Source organism: Synchiropus splendidus, chromosome 4, assembly GCF_027744825.2.
Source record: "Synchiropus splendidus isolate RoL2022-P1 chromosome 4, RoL_Sspl_1.0, whole genome shotgun sequence".
Classification (NCBI taxonomy): domain Eukaryota; kingdom Metazoa; phylum Chordata; class Actinopteri; order Syngnathiformes; family Callionymidae; genus Synchiropus; species Synchiropus splendidus.
Window position 1 is genome coordinate 24328229 of NC_071337.1, and position 21795 is coordinate 24350023.

General features: G+C 39.6%; 1 protein-coding gene across 1 annotated transcript in view; it reads right to left on the reverse strand.

The window, feature by feature from the left end:
• The window catches only part of grip1 (glutamate receptor interacting protein 1), a 59556-nt gene extending 40950 nt beyond the window's left edge, over positions 1-18606 (reverse strand). The window contains exon 1 of the mRNA XM_053861625.1: positions 18144-18606. Coding sequence (XP_053717600.1) covers positions 18144-18198 — 55 coding nt within the window. The 5' untranslated portion in view covers positions 18199-18606. The remainder of the gene's footprint in view (positions 1-18143) is intronic.
• Between the last annotated feature and the right edge of the window lie 3189 nt (positions 18607-21795).

A 21795-nucleotide genomic window follows, 5' to 3' on the forward strand; every position in this document is an offset into this window, starting at 1 on the left:
GGGATGGCAGTGATGGTGTAAAGCTCATTTCAAACACACAAAGTATGTGTGAAAAGATGTATTTGCTCAATAAAACACAGCTAAAACCTCCATAACCATGTTCACCTCCATGTTGTACGTCGTGTTTTCTGTGTGTCTTGATGTGCCGCCGCCCCTCTTGAGTGAATTCTGAAGGCCTGGCAGCGTTTATTTTGCTTTGGCAGTACGCCACAATATTTATATGGGGCAGAAACACTGCCACTATCATTGTGCCCACCAGAGGGCTCCCAATGGCGACGGTTCAGAACCATTCCAGGGGATGATTGTCTATATAGGACCACAGTTGAAACAAGTAATCCAGTACGTATCAGATGTCAGTCAAGAATGATGGAGAAAATGTAAATGACATTACAGTTACCTGGACACAGCTGTATTTTACACAAGTTGTGTTCAGACAGGGATTCTAAAAAGCGATGTAAAGTCAGTGAAAGTCAGCAAATACTTTCAGCACATAAGGAAATGATAAGCAATCATTCAATATTACTGTGATGTATTGTCCAGCTGTCTTTCAGCCCCATTAGCTACAAAAGGCTCCAGCAACCAGTCAACCCAGCCTAGCAGGACTAAGTGGAGGAAAATGAATGAACGATGGCGACGTCAAAAGTAGTCGAATTTAACTGAGGACTCTAATCTAATTGGGACTCAGTGTTTTCTTTGTGTCGACACTTCTTTCATCCATTTTGAGATCTAATTAGTTTATCTGCTCTGGAGTACGATGCTGCTGGTGTCAATGTTTGTTAATTTTGATCCACAACAGACGTTTCTAACACAACACCTTGAAACGAGAGAATTGAGATAGTTTCAAGGAGCTCACAGCTCGCAGATTAGAAGAAACACTGACTTTTTCATTACGTCTGACTTTCTCAGTCGTTTGAAATTCTGATTCAACACATCATTATAATGTAGCCTCAAAACAGCTGACATGCTTCTCTGATATCTCTTCCCCCCGTTTTCTATTCGAGCAAATGTTGTCCTTTATCCCCACTGCAGTACAATCAAACAGTCATCATGCTGCACGCTCATCTGTTACTGCGGTTATTATTGTTTTCATGTATGAGATTGGACGTGTCCCGTGTGTCAAACGCGTTGTAGCATATTGTTGCAGGCATTTCAAAGAGAGAGTTCTGTCACTGACTGGGACAGACAGCCAAGTGTATCATGATTAGAGGTTGTGTAATGTACAAGCCATTGAGAGTGAGCGCAAGAGATATTTGTTGTTTGACTCAGAGTGATACACTTGAACATGTGTCCAACCAGACACTCGTGTTTGTCCTGTCATCTCAGAGAGCTGCCTGGTACATGTACATGCTATGAAAGACTCTTTTACACATGTTTAGCGCTCCTCTCTCTCATTTCTATGCAAAGGAAGTCTCAGATGACCAAGCAACGTTCTCATCATCATTCAAACCATAAAAGAAATTAAGAAGAAAATAAATTAACGTGCATTTCATTTCTTTCATATCATTACTTTCACCCAACTTTGCCAGATAAATGTATTTTCAAAAGACTGTTGGGAGTTCTTCTTCATGGAAAAATTCCCCCCAAAATTCTAAATGTCATGTTCATCTTTTCATGCCCACACCTCATAACTGCAAACTTAAAAGAGCAACCACATGGTCGGCTATTACTATGATAAGATGCAAAATCAGTACAAAATAGATGATTTACATGATGTTCATATTGATGCGGAATGAACGTAGAATGCATTCAATTCAATACCGTCTTTGGCATTTTCAATATGGAAATCCAGAATAGAGCAGAACACCACCAAAATCAAATGCCTCATCACAGTATGTGCATGCCATGCTCCTTGGCGACACTCTAGTAGTAACTAATGCCACTTTCCCTGCCTCTGAAGTCGGGTTAAAAAGCTAGGCAAACCTATGGGGGTTGAAAGTTAGAGAAAGTCTCCCTTGACATGGAAGTGTATTTCATGCAAAAGACACCGCCATTTCGTTGTCCATCAGATCCCTCAAAGGCATCGCCATCTATTTCACTTGTTGATGATTGCATCCCCCCCCCAATTCCCCTTGGCATACGCCACCATAAAATCAGAATTTCGATTTTACAACTTCTGAATTTCAATCCTTCTCGCACCAAACGTGTTGCATCTAGTCGCACATAATCATGGCTGGGTTTTGCGGATACACACAGTAAACAGACAGTCAACTTCCAATCAGTCATGAAAGTGTCATTGAATTACATTCACCAACATTTAAGCTATTCTGTTCACAAACGAACCAATGCAGTCAATCGCATCTCAATCGCTATTGCTCCTTGATTGACATGGGATACAAAGGCATACAAAGTCCACATACGATAACAGAAAGTTGAACCCGAGTCGATGACATGACAGCCTATTTCACACATTAAATCTGTGCTGGTGCTCCTGGCTTTCGATGTGTACAGCACCGTTACCACATCCACAACTCTTGTGATCGTGTCAGTTTGGTGATGATGGATCAGCAGCAAAAATAACTGCCAGCTGGTAACCGTCCATCAACTCCAGTCCCATCAGAGAGTTACAACAAAGAAAAAGTTGTGATCTTGATACAACAACTGTGTCAAACATGTCAGTCAGGCAAATGTACTACACAGTATTTTAAGATGCTGAATGGATGGTTGGATATTCACAATGGCAAACTTCTAAATTATGAGGTCAGCATAACCATGGTTTGCGTTACACCTTTCAATCAGGAGAACACATGTTGAAAACAGAGTCCATAAATACAAAAGCTCTTTTTGCATTCCTTGAACTGACATATTTTTAATTCTGAATTACATCAAACGGACATTTGTGTTTCTATCAAGAATGACTTTATGTACCGTTTCACACTTCAATCTCAGGTTCTGTTTTCAGAGGCTTTCACCAGAATCAGTCACAGCCGCTCAGGCACACGACAGGAAACAGGATTGGCAAGAAAACAAAGCTGACTAAATAAGAGCCTGCAGGGAACACTCTTCTAACCATGAGGCAGAGACTGGCATGTTTATTTAAGATGTCCAGGCCACTTTTATGCTACAAGTTCCTAGCACTACTTGTTAATATACAGTCAGTTTGCATGTCAATTCGACGCCTTTGAGAAGAAACAGATTGACATTTGATTTGATAAACAAAGCGGAAACTCTCGAATGTCAAATTGTTTTTGTTAAAATTGGCATTTGTCTTTTTGATGAGGGCCTTTCATTCTTGTCCATGTTTTATAAGAGCTGGTTTCAGTGATGGCAAGGGAAAATGTCACCTACATCAACTCAACATACACAGCAATCAGGGGAAAAAATACAACATGGATGTAGTTAGAAGTAATTCAGCTTTAAATAACCTAACCCTATCCACATCAAGAATACAGTTCAACTGACTACCAAGCATGTTCGTGTAAGTCAGGAAAAGCACCATGGGGTCGACAATGCTCCGTGCTTTGCTGATGGTTTAAGGGGAAGACTTACATACATTTAAACAACTACATTTATACTCAGTACTTTTATTTTTTGGGTTCTGGGGAAATACATGTTTTAGTCATTAATCAAGACCATACTATGAAGACTTGTTTTTCAAGACAGGCAGCTTCTACCACACTCAAAACAAAACAAACTCTTTTTTTCAACATTTGTCTTGAGTCTATGACGTTTCAAATTAATATCATGATTCCTGATTCGTGAAAAGTCAATGTAACAATAAATGGGGTTATTCTTACTCTGTACCCCAAAGTGTAGACGACTCCAATTGTTTTGCATGTGGCTGTTTGTATTCATTTAAATGAATGTGCTGGTTTCAAATACATACACAATCTACAAGGTAAATGCCTTGGCAACTAACATGTTTAATTGAAAAATTATCATTGATTGGGGAGTCGCGATAAATATTACCAAGCTCTAGCAGCAATGGACATTTTTGTAATCCCCATTTCACTTTATCTATTTTAAAATTACTTCTCAAAACCAAAAGAAAACATACCCTGTTCCATAGGCTCTCTTTGTGTGCCAAAAAGCCATGATATATGACTTAATTTTATAATGTATAAAACTAATGGCAAGCCAGCCAAAAGCACAGCAAAAGTGTACAGCAAGGTCGGCACAGTCCCCACCCATATAGCACTGTAACACTGATGGCTGGCTTGATACCGTACGTACAGTTGGACAAATTTTAATATGTGAATGAACGGCTTAACTTTCATTGTTGTGAGATAGATGGGACGCAAAATACAAGTAAATTTAGTATTTCTGTGGGGTGTTGTTACCCGCTAACAGCGCAGGTTTTGGCTTGTGTGTTCTCTTGTTTACATGTGTTGATTAAACTGTCAGCACTTCGGCTGATCGGCGCAGCAAGCAATTTTCGTTTCATTGGCATGTGCCAGCATCTTTTGATCGTCTCCTATCGCTGACAGTTCAATGTGAACACATTTCCAACCTGATTACGGTGCATGAATCAGACTTTTCTATTGTTTTGGAATCATTAACTCATTATTTTCTGAGACCGGGTCAGTCAAGCAGCGTGTCAGCAGGTGGTGCAAATTAGCTATTAAATTAGATTAAATCCTGTTTGAAAATGAAAGGGTCATATTATTCATACCAGAGTAATGTGATTTAGTTTGTACCGCAATATGAATTTGAGATCATACCGAGCAGCCCAAACAATTCCCTAAACCAACATGGAGATCCAAGGTCTGGTGCCTCATAGACACCAAGACAAGTGTGTTCAAGTGGGTCATTTCTCTAAATTGATTTTCCACTATCCGAGATTTAAAAAATAATAATAATAGCATAAATGAAGGCAACAATCTCATGGATGAGCAGTTATTACAGGCACTACACTGTGGAAGTATTTGTGTCTCACCTGAATTCTGACCTGCATAAAGTAGGTGAGTCTTTGAACAAAATACAAAAAAAGCTGTCACACAGATCTAAATGTGATTTGTACTATAAATAACACAAAGTGAGTTAAAATGAGGGTTAAAAAAAACTATAAAGGGTTTAACTGCACAGTTTCGTCACAAAATCATTTGCACACTGAAACTGTGCTCCGACTTCTAACTGCCTCATGGGAGGATCTCATTCAGCTGTCTGCAGCCTGAAAAGATAAAGCCCTATCTTTTGAATTGGCAATAAAGAAAGGTAATTATTCTCTTTATATGCAGGTTTCAGGTCAGTTCGATTGCCCGAGACATTAATCACATCTCAGTCTGCTTCACCTGTCAGACACACCTGAGGGCTTCAGTGTCCCGCAAGCTGCCGCCTCACCACAGATTACGTGACATGTAGGTGGAACGGTGAAGCTGTGGAAACACAGATGTGTGAAAAGTGTGTGTTGCTGCTGAAAATGACAAATGCGGGCTCATTTGCATATCGCTCTCAGGCCTCTGCTGCTCTGCAACAGGATTGGATGCCTCTGCGCTCCAAAGATGTGTGTACATAATCATATTCTCCACGCTTTCACACACACACATGCACATGACCGATCCAATTGCTCCCTCTGCTGGCGACTATCAGAGTCGCTATCTTCTGAAAGGCCACTCGCTTGACCCGATTGAGAACACTGGAGGAACAAACTGACCTCTGTTGATGTTTTGTCGCCGGTGCCGGTTACTGTCTGAATGCAGGAGCATCCTGGTGTGTTGTTGTGTGTTTCATCAGCCTCGTTTTTCAGCTTCTCTTCCTGTGTTTTTCTTATTTTTACGGGCTTGTTTCCATTATTTATTTATTTGCATCATGAATAAAGACTGATCGGTTTTGTTGTGGACCATATTAGAAGGGGAAGCCAAGAATTACACGTGTTTCCACACATAGCCACTCATACAGTACTAAACCAAATATTCACTAGAAGGTTGTTAAGAAGTCGGAATATGCAAAGGACAAGGGAAAACACGAAGCAATTGATGAAGCTTGAGGCAAACAGATGGGAAGACCTCGAAAAAAAAACGATTAAAGACAAAAAAGATGAGTGAATCTGTGTTCTTAATGGACTGCTGAGTGACTGACCCTGATTCCTAATGGACAAACACTCATTGACAGCCATTCACTTCCTGAAGGCACGGCAGACATGCAGTGAGTGAGGAGAAAAAAAGAACACGCTGACCACTTTTCCAGGAGAAATTGGGCATACCAGGCTTCATAGTGTGAAAAAAAGATGAGACATTATTGTGGTCATCCCGTTACAAAATGATTCACATTTGATGAAGCATTTTATGGGAGATTAATTTCGATGCACTTTCCTGCAACAATTAATTTGTTTATTTCAAGAATTGTTTTATCTTCAGGGTTGGACGCCAGGCTTGACTTTTTGGCATAAAAACAAGAAACAATGAAGAATCTGACCTGCTGGAATGGAAGGGAGTTCATGTATGGCAGAGGTGACAAACTCAGTCCCACAGGAAAAAAGACCTTCAAAATCTCGAGGCAAACAGAATCAACATATATTGTGATTCATGGATTTAAAAAGAAATTGACAGTTGATTTAAACTTCTGCCTACAATCCACTGCAACGGTTCATGCTCTTCAGAAGCTAAACCATTGCAGTGCATTATGGGCTTTGACAAGTGAGTGGTTGGAGTGCAGGTATTTAAAGAATAAAACAATTGCAGCCCAGAATAAAGGGCTATCTTATGTAATAATCAGGTGAACCATTAAGGCTTTAACATCTTGTCAATATGTAAATTACTATTTTAAAAGTGAGGATGGTATCGGAGCAGAGATGCTGAGGCAACACGCATTCTCATTATAATTCTATAAAATAATGCAACATAAGGAGCGAATGTACTCTCCACAGGTTCAACTGGAGGACTGCTTCACACTGTTTGACACATGCTGAGAGACTGTCTGAGTGTGAGGAAGTGAGAGAGAGTATAAAGAAGGCATATTAATATGTGTGTCCACGCTGGGCTTATCCATGTAGAAAATGACTGCGTATCAGCTGCCAGCAGCTCAACGGTCCACCTGGAAGCCGCCCAGGGCTGTGTGTGTGTGTGTGTTCTACTGTGCATGAGTGGACATATGTGCGAGGGAAAGAGACATCTTCAAAGAGCAGTCGTGATAGTCCAGCTTGCGGTAAACGCATGATGTCACTGCATGTCCTCACAACTACAGGAAGACGAGTGTGAGTCAACAGTGCGACGATCAAAGCAGCTTCCCGGCCTGTCCCTGATTTGAACGCACAAGCCAGTGGCCACTTTCACACATCGCTTATGAAGACATTCCACTCAGCAGGGTTGTTGATGAGATTATGCCAGAGCCAAATGGTTTGTTCACCAATTAATATTAATCAAACAGCACCCTGTAGACAGTGTCTTTCAAGGCTAAACTCTGATCCGGGTCTATGCCAGCCGTCTGCTGTATTCTGACACAGTCATGAACAAGTAACAAACCAAGCCAAACATTTAAAGCAAAGAAAAGCAATAAAAGACAGCCATCAACCAATGAATCAAAACCGGTAACTACACTCTTTCATTTAGCATACTGCAGTGTTTCACAGATCTAAGTCGATGATGACACGGAACATTCTTGCGACACCATGTGTTGCCTGCTTTGTCAATAATTTTCATACTTCATACGAAGCCCTGAATTCAGCTGCTTGTACACACCTGAAACAGGTGCTGAATATTTGTTGATGCTCCTGAATAAAAGATTGTCGCGACTCAAATGGATGCTGTTGGAATCATAAAAGGAGCTCCGAGGTCGTCTATAATCAATTGACAAGGCAACCTGCGATGCTGACTGGAATGGAAAACTCGCGGCGGAAAAAGCGGCGGTAACTAATGTAGTGCTACTCAAAAATATACTTAAAAAACACTGTCTATAAAAGGATAGATTCAGGGTCACACACACAGTGTGATGCACACATCCAGTGACACACACGAACACACACAGTCAGCATTTTATCCCAGAGTCACAGTGAACGGGAGACAACGCTGCAGACAGAGAGAGAGAGTCCCTCGGTGAAATGTGTCGGAGACGATAGGGATAATACATTAAGCTCAGGAAAATGGATGCACGCACACACACAGACTCACACAGAGATGAGAAGAGTTCTGACATCAGCACCTCTTTTAGAACACAAGTGTGTGTGCTCATACTCTTATCGTTGTGAGGCACAGGTTTGAACCTACTGCAGCACAGGTTTAAAGGAACACAGTCAAAAGACCATTTAAGAGCAAAAAACTAATTTCTGTTGAGTTGGATGGAAGAAATGGAGATTATTTTTCCATTAAAACACACACTCTCTGGAGGGGAAGAAAACAATTAAAGTAAGACAATGCAACATTTTAGCATTTATGGAGATAAAGGGTTTATATAGTTCAGTTTGGATGGCATGTAATGGTCCATTCAGGGAAAGACCAAGCCTAGTAAAAAACAAGACTAGTTTCATATAGACAGCACCTTGGTATACCGCAACGCATAGTATCAGTTAAAGGAGGGGACTGAAATTACCAGGAAACTCAAGCAGCACCTGGTCTCTCCTGTGCCCTAGATATAGCTGCAGTTTTCAAGCACGAAAACATTGTTTTGGTACTGCTGTTCAGGTTCAGCCTCACCAGGAGGCTTGTGGATTTTTTTTTAATCCAACATATTTATAGCAGTATGTAATTATTAGGGGTGTGAGTCGATTACAATTTGTGATTAATCAATCTCAATGGATCGCAGTTTAATGGTATAAGAATATTTGTCACAAGAAATCACATTTTTCAAAATTTTCTTGAATGAATTTAGTATATTATTGAATCAAATAATGGACCTATTCTTGTGTAAGAAAGAATTGCTTTGACTTTTTCTTTTTTTGAGTTTTATTAGTCAAAAGTATTATAGTGGTTTATGATGTCATGTTGACTCACACCTCCAATGCCCTCGCTGTTACTTTTTTATTAAACACACACACACAGTCTGAGACATTAAATTAAGATTCACCTCGCAGCTGGGCTTGCTTATCTTTGACTGGACAAGTTAGTGGTGATGACAGAAATTGGAAAAATGGAGAAATTGATTCATTTTGTTCATATTAACTATCTTTTATTTTCCAAAAAGAAAGCCAAATGACGATTTAACATTTAAAGACAAACACTGAAGTATATTCAGCGACCTCACAAGCAGTTAGCAACGCCAATTTTACAAAGTGGCATTCATTTCCCCAAAAATCCATTCCATTGCTACACACTTTTGGTTTGGAAATATAACTTTGTTGAAAGATGCTCTTTGACCAGCATGGAGAAAGCACTGAGTGCTTCTGACTGTGGAATGAGTAACACTAAATGCATTTGATCTGTTGTGTGAGACACAAGACGAAAAAAATGTCTGACACAGTTGCTGTCAAAACTCAGTGTTAAATGAGGCGATACACTATTTTCTCTTTTTTTTTTTTTTTTTTACAGTGACTCATGCAAAGCTACTCCAGCAGAGGCGCAAAGAAAAAACAGCAGGAAATGAGCACAGGATGCTCTGAGGTTAAATGCGTCTAAAGTGAACTGGGATTGGAACCAAAAATGTGCAATGTCTTCTTTTTTCACTCAGAGAATACTAAGAATAGGTTCATGCTTTAAATATTTAATCCAGATAGTTTGATAAATGGCGGTGCTAAATTTAAATGGAAAAATCACATTCTGGTTGTCCGGTTCTGGCAAACCGATGAAGTTACATCTGAATTCCATGTACAAATGAAAAAAGCATGATGTTGGACACACCACCATTCATTAACACTGCCAAATAAAATTATATAAACTATAATAATCTACGATAAGATAATAACAAGATTATGATAAATAATTCTTAAGCAAATCACACATACGTGAAAATGTACTCAATAAACCGTGGTAGTTGGTGCATCTTGGTTTGCATCAAATTATTATAATTAATTTTCACTTCAAAATATAGTTTTGTATAATTCATGTAAACACCAATCAACACTTCTACTTAAAAGCTCTGGCATCTAGGGAGTTTACTCATCTGAACATATGTGTGGGCAATCAACCTCTTTCTCCGGTCGATTTCTATTTGTAAAAAAAAAACACCTCTAATAAACCAGTCATGAAGCCACAAAACACCCTACAGTCAATATCTAAAGTTGATCAACCACATTTTCCACAAAACAAAATCCATATTTTGAGAACAAAGCAGGTGAGAGTGTCCCACGCTCCAATGTTTTCGACCAGCATCTTAAATCTTTGGGTGTGGTTATTGAATGGCACCAAAATTATTGCGAAAGAGAAGGTAGATAAATGATGAAAAGAGCTTGAGCTTGTACCTTCAAGGAAACCACCAACTGTGAATACTTGTCAGCTATTAAACATCTTAAGCAGAACACGATGTTTCACTGTGCGTCTAAATTCTCATTTCTGGGACTTTCAAAGCACCTTCAAGGAAAATCACATCCATTGTGTGTGATAGTCAAAACACAGCATTTCCTTCCTTTTAAGGTGGTTACACAATTGACACAGCAATTTAGCAGTCATTATTTTCTCCCCTTCATTAGACTGTATTAACACAACAGCTACGTTTTACATGTACACAAGATCCAGAGCTCCCTTTAATTCGTTGGTTCTTACTTGCGGGCTCTAATCAACTTGCCTACGTCTGTAATTGAGTTTGCTGGTATTTAACGGACCACCAATGCATGAATCCAGACCACAACAGAGGCTGCAACAGATTAACATAATAACAAAAAAAAAACATTTTGCCACATGTTTTTATTCATATATTCAAAAATAATCTTTCTCATAAGAGTTGAAATACAAATTCCTCGAACATTTAACCGTCATGTGAACACTGCATCTTGCATAGTGAAACTAACAAATAAAAACATACTGCCATCCTTAGCTGTTGGAATATGTACATACATTTTAGTGTAATTAAACTATGCTCAAACTACATCAAAGCCAGGTGCCACCCATCACTGCACTAGATTAGGGATTTAGTTCAGCTAAACTCTTTACTGAACTATGTTATAATCCATAACACGACAGGAAGCAGGTCCACAGATGTACAGTGGCCTAGTTTTAATTACCATGATATATGTTAGCACTATACGAGTTGGGAAAAATGGGGGGCAATGATCACAAGCAATAGATCATTCGAGAGTAACACAAATCTGACACAATCCGGTCCACAGGCAATCATTTCTTCCCTGTGAGCCAGGCCTACGTTATTATGATGAAATAGGATGCATTAACTATTGAACTGAAAAAAAAAAATCACTGTAGAATATTGACTTCATGTTTTGTAAATATGCATCATTTATTTAAATAAAATCAACAAGAAAAACAATGCAAGGTACACAGAAAATATGAACCCAGCCCTGGTCAGTGTTGAGGGGCACACCCACGCCCCAAAACTGGATTGCCAGCTTTCCTACAATGGTCTTGGGGAGCTTGCTCTGGGAAATTGGGGCCTTTGTGAATAGAATACCACATTCTATTACATCATGATGTATTTATTTCTTCTGGCATTCAACTGGTTCACACATCACAGTGATACATGCCCTTAAATAAGTGACTGTGTCATCATAATCCACGTTGAACATTGTAACCCCTGGGGAGAAATTTGTGAATGTAGAACACAGTGAGGACCCGACATGAAGACTGTGGTTCAAACACCTGAAAGGAAAACAGGTGCTGGTCCCTTCTGGACTCTTGGAGATAGAGGTCACAAAGCTACAAGACTGTAAAACAGCCTTTTTACGTGTGCCATTCAGGGGCATTGTTCAATTGTGGTATGCTGCTAGATTCTCATAATGAAGAACTGGGTCAAACACTGATAGAGGTTTCAAACCGAACCATCTGTCAGGATATTTTTGAGGGTTAACTTGAAAGAAAATTCACATCAAAGTAGCTTGAAGATAAAGCCAATTTAGTTTAGTGTAAGGCTGTTTCAGTCTTACATTTGCCTTGCTTCACAGCCAGCTTTATCAAAAGAGTGTCTTGCCTGCGCTCATGTCTTGTGATTCCCTTGTTCTTAAAAGCTTTGACATTATAAATCACTTGATCGCCAGTTTCCATGAGAGGTTTAGGACAGCCACCAGTGAAGATAACCCAACAAGTCCACAATTATAATATGAAAAACACATTAGAGATCCTTTACTGCTTGACTTTCAACAGTCTCAGAATTGAAACCTTCATGAGTGTCTGAGGCAAAGGTCATAGATGCCAATTGAATGGACGACTGAATAAAAATTTTAAAAACACGTCACTGAGTCACTGATGATTAATACCAGGACACATGTTGAATGTGTTGCGAGTTGAATAAAGTTATTGGATTATTACTGCAACGATAGCATCGTCAGTAGCTGGTGTGACGTTGCAAAAGGAAATGACAATTATTAAAGAGATAAAATCTGGCAGACGGAAGAATAAGACAAGGTCGAATGTGTTGATTAAATGCATTCCAACCATGTTTCTGTGAAGAGCGATCGGATTCCCCAGATCAGTGGGACAATTCTCACAGCGAACCATTCACCGTTTCAGATCACGGCAAACAATAACAGTTCTTTTCGCTTTGTCATTATTTATTTTATTTTTTTGTTGCAGGGAAGTAGACCAAATATTTAAGACAGACATGCTAACCTGCTGGCACACTTCACCATAAGATTCTCAGTCACTGTGGTTGTATTATTTGAAAAGTATTTGAAAACAAAATAGCTTTCTGAGATGATTCTGAGATGGTATCTAGCTACAAAGACATTTCTCATATGCTGGAAGGTCCTGGGGCCGACGGTCTGCAGTTGACTTGAAAACAATATTTACCATTGAAATACTTGAATGTATTGTACACATCAATGTAAGTGGAGCGTGAATTTAAAGTATAATGTATCCACCTTAATTATATTTCTAGGTGTGTGCATTTACGGGGCTTTTTTAGTTTGTGTTTATTTTTATGTAGTGCTTTATCTGTTTTTGGATTACATTTAACTTTCATATCTTAATTGCTGGTTGGTGAATGAGTGTTCTATTTGTGGCAAGAGAAAATTGTGTTTGTACGTATGTCAATATTTTGAAAATTCCAAAACTATTGAACTATAATAATCCAGGGTTCTCCCCAGATTTTTTTTCTTAGCGTAGTCCCTCTCGTGGGACTAGGTGCACGGCAGAGCGCATGCATCTTTAAAGGTCCTCTTTAACAGTCTACCTAACAAGGCGGAGTCCTCCAGTGAAGTGCTGACATTGGAAGTCACACTTCACCACATGTTGACAAAAACCACAAAATAGTCCCCCAACCTTGGGAAAAATACCTAAAGCGCTGAGGAGAACCGTGTATTCTAAAATGATATTGGTTTTAAAATTGTCTTTATATAGAGCACTGACAGAATACCTTGAATGTGTCATCACAAGGATGAAGAATATTAACTACAGATTATAATCTCTCCATCTCTCCATTTATTTTACCAAAACAGAAAACTGAATCGTCTGTCATTCTGTTTGTACAAGAAAAATGATGGCCTTTGTCTTTCGGCATTTCCCAACAGGGGTCCACAGCAACTCAGCCTATATAACCTGATCATGGTGCATCCTCCCAGCCCACACCTATCCATTTCATGGCTTCCCTTGTGAGAACCAAGAAGCTGAATACATAATCCACCTGACGTACACCTGACATTTCATCGTTTTTTAGCTTAAAAAATGTATTAGTCTACAATGTTTCTTGGCCACCTCAGGAAGAAAGGTCACCACTTGTCATGGTGAGCAACCATGGGTGGTGTCACTGAAGTATATTGATTTTTAACAGAAATGACCTGGCTGTTTTTAGTGACAGAGCCAAGACCAACAATGTATTGAATGTCCCACTTGATGTGTCATACAAATGTCCTGATTTATTTTTACCATTCAGTCATTGGTGCGTTACTGACTTACAGTGATGACGTGCCCTGTGTCAATGTCGAGCTGTGGTTAAATGTGCGCTCTTGGGAGAGCAGCAGGTAAACATTGACTTTTGTTTTGTTTGCCCGCTGGTGTCGCTAATTTATTCTCCTCCAAATTAATTCAACGTTTTGTTTTATAAATGTTGAAGCCCTACTGAGATGACTCAATTAGCTAAAAAAAAAAATATTCTAGTCGATAAGATGATGAATCTTCACAATGTGATATGAAACTGCTATTAAAACAGTCACAGCTTGTACTTCACTCAAAGGAAACAATTATGTGTTGTGGTTTGATGGCTTGCTGACTTAACTGGCTGCATTTAAACATTAATGGGCATTTGTCAAAACTACTTCAGTTGGAGCAGTGCCAAACGCATAACAACAGCCGAGGTGCAAAAAAAACATTTGAAGAAGAAAGGCTTCATATACCAATTCCTCCCAACTGTTCTTAACATCAAATATCCCACAAACTGATTCCGTCAGAAGAAAATAGCCGGAGCTGTCGCCACACAGCTAATGTGAGAGTCAAACCTCACACTTAACCAGAGCGATAGCCGAGAATCTCAAAGGTGGCATCATGGAATGACTGCTCTTCAGGGTCCAAAGATGATCTTAAAATTCATCATTTACTTTGTTTTACACTGAATCCCAATGTCGGGGAGAACAAAATCAGTGTGGAATTAAAACACAGCTACTTGATATTGTATGGGAACACTCAGTTCAAACACTGGTTGATCTATTATTTAGCGTTAATCTATTTTCACCCTTGTCTGCCCCTACTGCGTTTTCTCATCACGTTTCACCGGATGGTCATCCGTTTTAATATTAGAGTGGCTTGCTGTATCTCTGGAATCCCACTGCGACCGCACCTTCATATTACACAGGAACATCTTTGACCCTGGAATGAAGGCCGAATGTTGTTGAAGACTCACAGTGTTCCACCCCTCTCAGCGGAGGGCACCTGGAGCGGTGAGTAAGTGCTGCTACCTGCTGCTATATTCTCAATATGGGCGAATGAAACCAATTACATTTTATCTCGGGGAAATAACCATTTATTGGTCATAAACTGGAAACACTTAATCAGGAGCAACACTCAAAGAAAATACTTGCCCGGGTAAGTAAACAGAACCAGTGGCAGTGAGGGGGGAAATTAACTACAGATTAACCAAACACTAGAAGGAATCCGCTGAGGAGATGCTTGGCTGATCAACCTTAAAGGGAAAGAAACTTAGAGAGACAGAGATGTGAATCATTAAATTCTCACAGCCAGAATTGGGACGTGAGAGTATGGAAGCAAGCCAAGTTCACCTCATTCTGCTCCAGCGCTCGTGTACAGTTCAGAGTTCAAACCGTTTAAATGTGAGCTAAAAATGGTCGGCTGAATCTGACACCTCATGTAAATGGAGAATTACAAGTTCAGTTGAGCAACACCTCATGTTTTTTTCCTTTATGAACCTGGAAGTCGAAGCGTTCCAAGGTTATTTAATTAATCGCAATTGTTATTACTGTCACCTGTGAATAAGGGTGAAAATTATGAGTCAGGTAGTGCAGGAAAAACTTTATCGTTCCAAAGAAGGATTACGTATAACCATAACAAGAGCCAATTGAATGAATAATTCATAATAGTTTTTAACTAAATGCTTTAATTTGAATGAAAACATTAATTTAAAAATTGCATTCACAACTAATTTGTTTGGGATGAAATTCTCAAAAAACACAAAGTTCAATTGATTAATAGATTTTTTTTAATAAGTGTAAAAAGTGTACGTTTTTAATTTAATTTTTAATTTAAAAAAATACTGAGGAAGAAGTGGCCTCAGATGTCCCTATGGGATTGTAATGGTATGAAAATTTAATGGCACAGTGATTATTTAAAATATATATATTTAAATACACTGAAGCCATTGAGCAGTGTTTTTATTCAGTAAAAACAATGATATGGGTATGTACAGTTTTACAGGTGTTTGCTTATTTTTACTTTTGGATGGTAGAATCTTTCTGTTATTTTCAAAAGGGTTGAAAAAAAAGCATTTTTTCTGAATATGTGACTCTTTTTACCTCTCTTCAATTTGACAGACATCAAATATGTATTCATTGATTTAAGGTATTTTTAAAGATCTTTCCAGCATAAAAAGCCTTTTCTAGATAACTAGAATTATTTTTGAGACGACACAAGAGTCATTGCTGTATTCACTATTTTATTATTTTTTGTTAAAATGAACTTCTGAGTTGATTTTAATTCATTTCACTAGGTTTGCCAGTCATATAATTGAAAAAGAATCCAAGATGACTGTTTCCGAATAATCCAGTTTCATCTATTGGTCCCTCTAATCCTCCGCCAGGTCACAAAACAAAACCAAAACATTTATTTAATGAGATAGAGAAGGATTAGCAATACAGGACAATAAGATAGAGGACAAATCTGGCAGTTTTGACAATTCCAGAAAATACGTTTGTCATGTTTTTCATAAAATAAAAGAGACTTCTGACCTTAACTTCCACAGTGGTTCAGGTGTTAACACTAGGGCTGCAACAACTAGTCAACATAGTCGACAACAAACGACGATGAAACAGCCAACTACTTGTGATGTCATCAGTGCAGAAAGAGGAGATATGGCAGAGGCTATGTCATCATCGCATCCCAAAAGTCAAAAGCTTGGGAGTATTTCACAAAGGACCCATCACAGGACACGTACCTTTTACACCAGTTTAAAAAGTTACAATTCACATATGGAGTTTCTAAACAATATACACATCAAAGGTCACTATGAAGTCTTCACACCTCAAAACAACACTACATATTTTTTTAACATTAATTTAGATTGTATTTACGATGCTACAACTAGTTTTGCCGTACACCTCACATGCCAACTAGGTTGTTGGCGATTAGACTACAAAATAATTGCTAGTGTATGTATATGTATGGATGTATGTATACCTGGCGCATGTACAACTCAGCTAAATCTCTGAACACCTCCTAAACCACAGAAATCAGGGGAAAGCCATCAGGAAACGAGGAGAAAAGGAATGATCTCCTTGCAGTAGAGTTTTTGAAATCCTCTTGTTCTGATGAACAGATTTTTCCCCTGTCAATATCGATCTATCTGGCTCACCTTGTTTCAATCACGAAGCAAAGAAAACATGAGGCCATGTACCATTTGAACTGTATCAGAGAGAAGGTTTGGCAGAGGAATGGTGGTGGAAAATGATTAGAAGAAAGGACCAAAGAAGGTTTCTCTGGGAGTGTTCCATTTTAAGGGCATAATGTCAATTATAGACAGCACAACTTCACCTATTGAGGGTTCAAAGTTTTCCTCAAGAGAAACAAAAAACGAAAGCCCTCAAGGAAGAGGATTCACGCCAGCTCGTTGCAGTTTAATCTCTCCGTTTAGCGAAACAGCCGTATACTGAGTTGTGCACTTGAGTTGTGCATCTTAAATATTCTGAATGCTGCATACTGGTGACACATCTAGGACATTTCAGGATCATATTGAATTTACTGATTTCTTAATTCGCCTTTCTCATACATTTCAACTACTCACTTGTATTATAACATCAACGTCATTAGCATCCAAAGGACTTCTAAGTAACACTATTGTGGAACATTATGTGTCCTTTTAATTTCGTTTTGAAGGACATCACAAGTGAGGCGAAAGCACGCGCTTACACTCAGTAGCACCACATGAGCTGGTGAGTTCTGGCAATTCAATTAAACGACTGAACGCAAATGGTGATGTAAACTGTGAGAACAGAGAGCATCAATTTAATTTGTCTATATAGTCAAACACTATTGACCCTGCGTCGACAGAAGCCGAGAGGGTCACCCATTTTGCAGTGATACCTGCGAGTCACCGTCACTCCGGTGGCAGTTAAACAGTCATCCATGCACTTCTGCGGTATGAACGCACGCTCACGCACAGAGACACAAGGGCAGATCCGTGACTGACCATCATCAGACACACGGTTCGAGCCCACCGTTACAGAGCGATCAAACCTGCTGACTCGGCCAGCAAACACATTAGCAGCCAAGTTAACGTCAAAATCACCGTAACGTCAGAGCAACCTCACCCGTTGCGTCAGATTTACACGCGATTCAACACGGTATCAACTTTCACTCATTCCCCGCGAGCGCCACCGGAACCACGCTGCACGGAAGATAGCACCGGAGATAACGATTAGTACACGCGCTCACACACGCGCGTGCACGCTCAAACACACACACACGCTTGGAGACATCAGCCGGTCGGTTTGAACCTGAAAGGTTCGGTCCTACCTCCTTCCTGGTCCGGTTGGAGACAGGCTGGGATGTTTTTCTTCCAGCCGGGCATGATGCACCTCAAGGCGGATAGGGAGTCCAGGGCGGCCCGCTAACAGACACACACCACAGGCAGCGGGAGGAGCAGCGACAGAAACATGGCTAGTTAGCATTAGCTTGGGCTCCAACACTTGAGCGGGACCCACCTCCCCTCGCTCTCCCGGTCTACCTCGCTCTACCTCCCCCTCTCTCTCCCCTACCTCACATCGACACGCAGGTCTCTCTCCCCTTCTCGCTCCTCTCTCTCTTGCTTACGCTTTCTTTGTCTATGTCTCTCGACCCCCTCCCCCTCATGTAACTCTACCCCTCGAGCAGTCGTGGACTGTGGTGGAGTGGGAGACGGTGACGTGATGGTCGGAGATAAGTCCTCGAGGGTGGCAGGTAGCGTCTCAGCACGCCTCTGAAATAGCTGGTACGAAATGGAAACGATTCCAGTCAAATTATGAACATGGCTATTATTATTTACACGCAGTTCTAGGCATCAGTGTGAGGCTTTCATCCTCATTCATTCATATCCAGAAGAGAGATGAAGGGAGGGCGGGAGAGAGGAGGAGGAGGGGGGTAGGGGGGCAGGGAGTAGAGCCTCAACTCTGCTCATCTTCCTCTTGATCTGATGAGGTCAGTCGGTTGGTTTAGTCACTAGTTTTGCACTCATTTATTCATCTTCATTTGCGTGTCTGTTGAATTTAAAAACAAACCAAAATGAAGTAAGTTTGTGAACGACCAGCAAGTCAGTTCTGTAGGAAGATTTTTTTCTTTGGAATACTAATATCCTGTAATATCCTGCAAATATGTGATATTGCTGTGCACATGTTCCATCCATTTTGATCACAAAATTATTTAAAATGCAATTCGAATTTCTGCCAATTCTTTTGCATCATTTCTGTCTCAGGCAATTGTTGAAATATCATCTCATTTTTTAACATTATTTTGTGTTTTTTTCATATGTGAAAATGTTTCTCATTCATGCATTTATTAAAACATAATGATAATTAAAAAGGCAACATGTTCGTATCTATATCATGCAAAAATTGCAATCAGGTAATCATATACTTGTTAAATTTTTTTAGTGAGATTGAATTCCAAATGTTGCTTGTCTAACTCAAAACTTTGTGTACATAGGTTTTCCAAAGGAACTGTTGACTGTATTATATATTATTCATCACCATTTAGTTGTGATACTGTGATTTAACTCTTGCAGCACCAAAAAAAAAAAATCCGGAACACCATATCCTTAACCCATATTCAAGTGACGTGGTTGTAATAGCAGGTACATGTGATGATGCCAGACACAACATTATTGAATGCAACATACATATGGACAGGGTGTGCACCAACATGTTCAATTAGTAATATAAGCATTAATTTCTGTCAATATAAAATATAATGGTGCGTTGGATCATGCAGCCACAGGCACATACAAATATGTAGCAAGTGTCATTCCAGTTCAGGCTTGTTTCAGAGGAATTCCTTGTTGCATCTAAAAGCTCTCTAGGAGTTTCAAATAATAGTAATGATTTTAAATATTTTCTGTATCTCTCTTTAAATAAAGACCTTGAACTATTTCAACAATTGAAAACAATTAAGTCCACTGGTAAGTAAAAAGTCTTCTGAAATATTGACAAATAAGACGACAAGTAAAGAACTACCTGATAGTTTTCATATGCCCTAAACCTTGCACGTCATAACACGAGGACACCACATTATATTGTATACTGCATGGGGATAAAACAACCCCATTTTTGCATCTCCTCAGACGGATACATTTCCTAACCAACAAGCATGTTAAAGTGTTTGGCCTCCAGGGATTAAACATAGTTAATTGGCAGCTGTCAGCATCACAAGCATCCATCTTTGATCCTGGAGGAGTTTGTTGTTGTGAGGATGTGGGGGGGGGGAGTGCAGGAAGAAGTGCAGTCAAGTGGAAGAATGAGTCTCTGCGGCTTTCGAGACAAAAAGCAGAGTCTGACCTCAATGTGGGCTGAGAGACAACAGATACAATCTGACAGAGATGCTGTCATTATATAGACAAAGAATGAATTGAATCACCGACAGTGAACTCTTTATACACTTGGACGAAGGATGTGGCCTTGAGAGACATTTTTTTTTTTTTTTAATTTGAAGAGCGTTATACAAAAATCTATGGAAAGTACAGATAGCAGACATTTCTGTTGGACAATAAAATCAGTAAGAAATATTCACAGAATGCCCATTTTTTTTAATTTCAAACTGTTTCTGTCTAATGACTGCTGACATTTATACTGAATCTGATTATAAGAGCCTCACCTGTGGCTATAACCTCTGGAGCACGGCGGAAAGAATGTTGTGTAGCAGGGAGATTTTGTTTTAATGTTATTGTTTTGTCTACTATTAATGACAGTCAGTGATATCACTGAAATTCTGAGTGGTTCTCGTGTTTCTTTGTATGAATAAAGCAGGCTTTTTTTTTTTTTTTAAATGTCATTAGAATGTCACAATATCCGTGTTGTAGAAGAACAGATACATCCTCACAGTTCCGGCTCACAACCACAGATTTATTAGGCATCCTCACATTCTTTGAAGGGGATAAAGTTTGCAAGCCAATAATGAAAAGCAGCAATACATTCTGCGGGATGCTAAAATGATACCCTCATTCCCATGATGGAACCGACATCTCCCCAAGAGAAGATGCCTTCCACTCTCTGGACGCCCCCTTGTGCTCTCAGTCGATTATTGGATCTTGAAATTGAATATTCCATTGTGCCAGCCTACAATTTTCCTCCATGAATACCGGGAGACCAGCAAAATGCACAAACCACCTGAGCTGCTTTAGCTCAAGGAGTAGATGAGGAGCAACTAACTGTCCCTCTTTGAGTGCACTCCTCACACATACTTTTGGCCCAGAAATCCATTAGTGGAAATGCATTTTGTTTGTTGGATTTGGGAACTTGATCTTTCACTGCTGCTCCCATCTCTTGATGACAGTGTTATATCAACCCTCTTTGATATCGAAGCGTCACAACACCCTCATCACAAGACCATTAGGTCAATGGGTTCTTGCTCCTGTTCAGGGCCCCTAAAAACTTATGTGAGGTTGCCACTGTGTTCTGTAACTGCGGTCTCTATATGAGCTCATCTCCATCCTGAAAAGAAAATATAGAAGAATTGTATTTTTCACATTTATGAAGTAACTCCAAGTCTTCTTGAAAAGTTGTTTTTGTTTTGAGCAGCTTCTCCCTGGGTACGGGTGGGTGGTGAGATAAGGTCGTGTCCTCGATCAGCATGACACATCAGGAGTTGCAGAGGGATGCCCTTGATGTGAATCATTATTTTGACAGTGTGTTCCTGAACTATGTCCTCCTTAGGGCCTTCAGCGCACTAAAAGATTCTCTCCATTTATGACACCGTCAGAGGTAATTAATGTAATGTTGAAAAAAAAATGGAATACTGATGGGTGTACTGCCATTACATCAGAATAAAATAACCCTGATTTATTAGCACCACAACACATATTTTTTTTGTAATCTGGAGAGGATTTCACGCAGAATTAGCAGTGCTAATCAGGAAAGGGATGTTTCTTGATCATAACACAGGAATATATGCATTTTAATGTACTTGTCAGTTTCAGTGA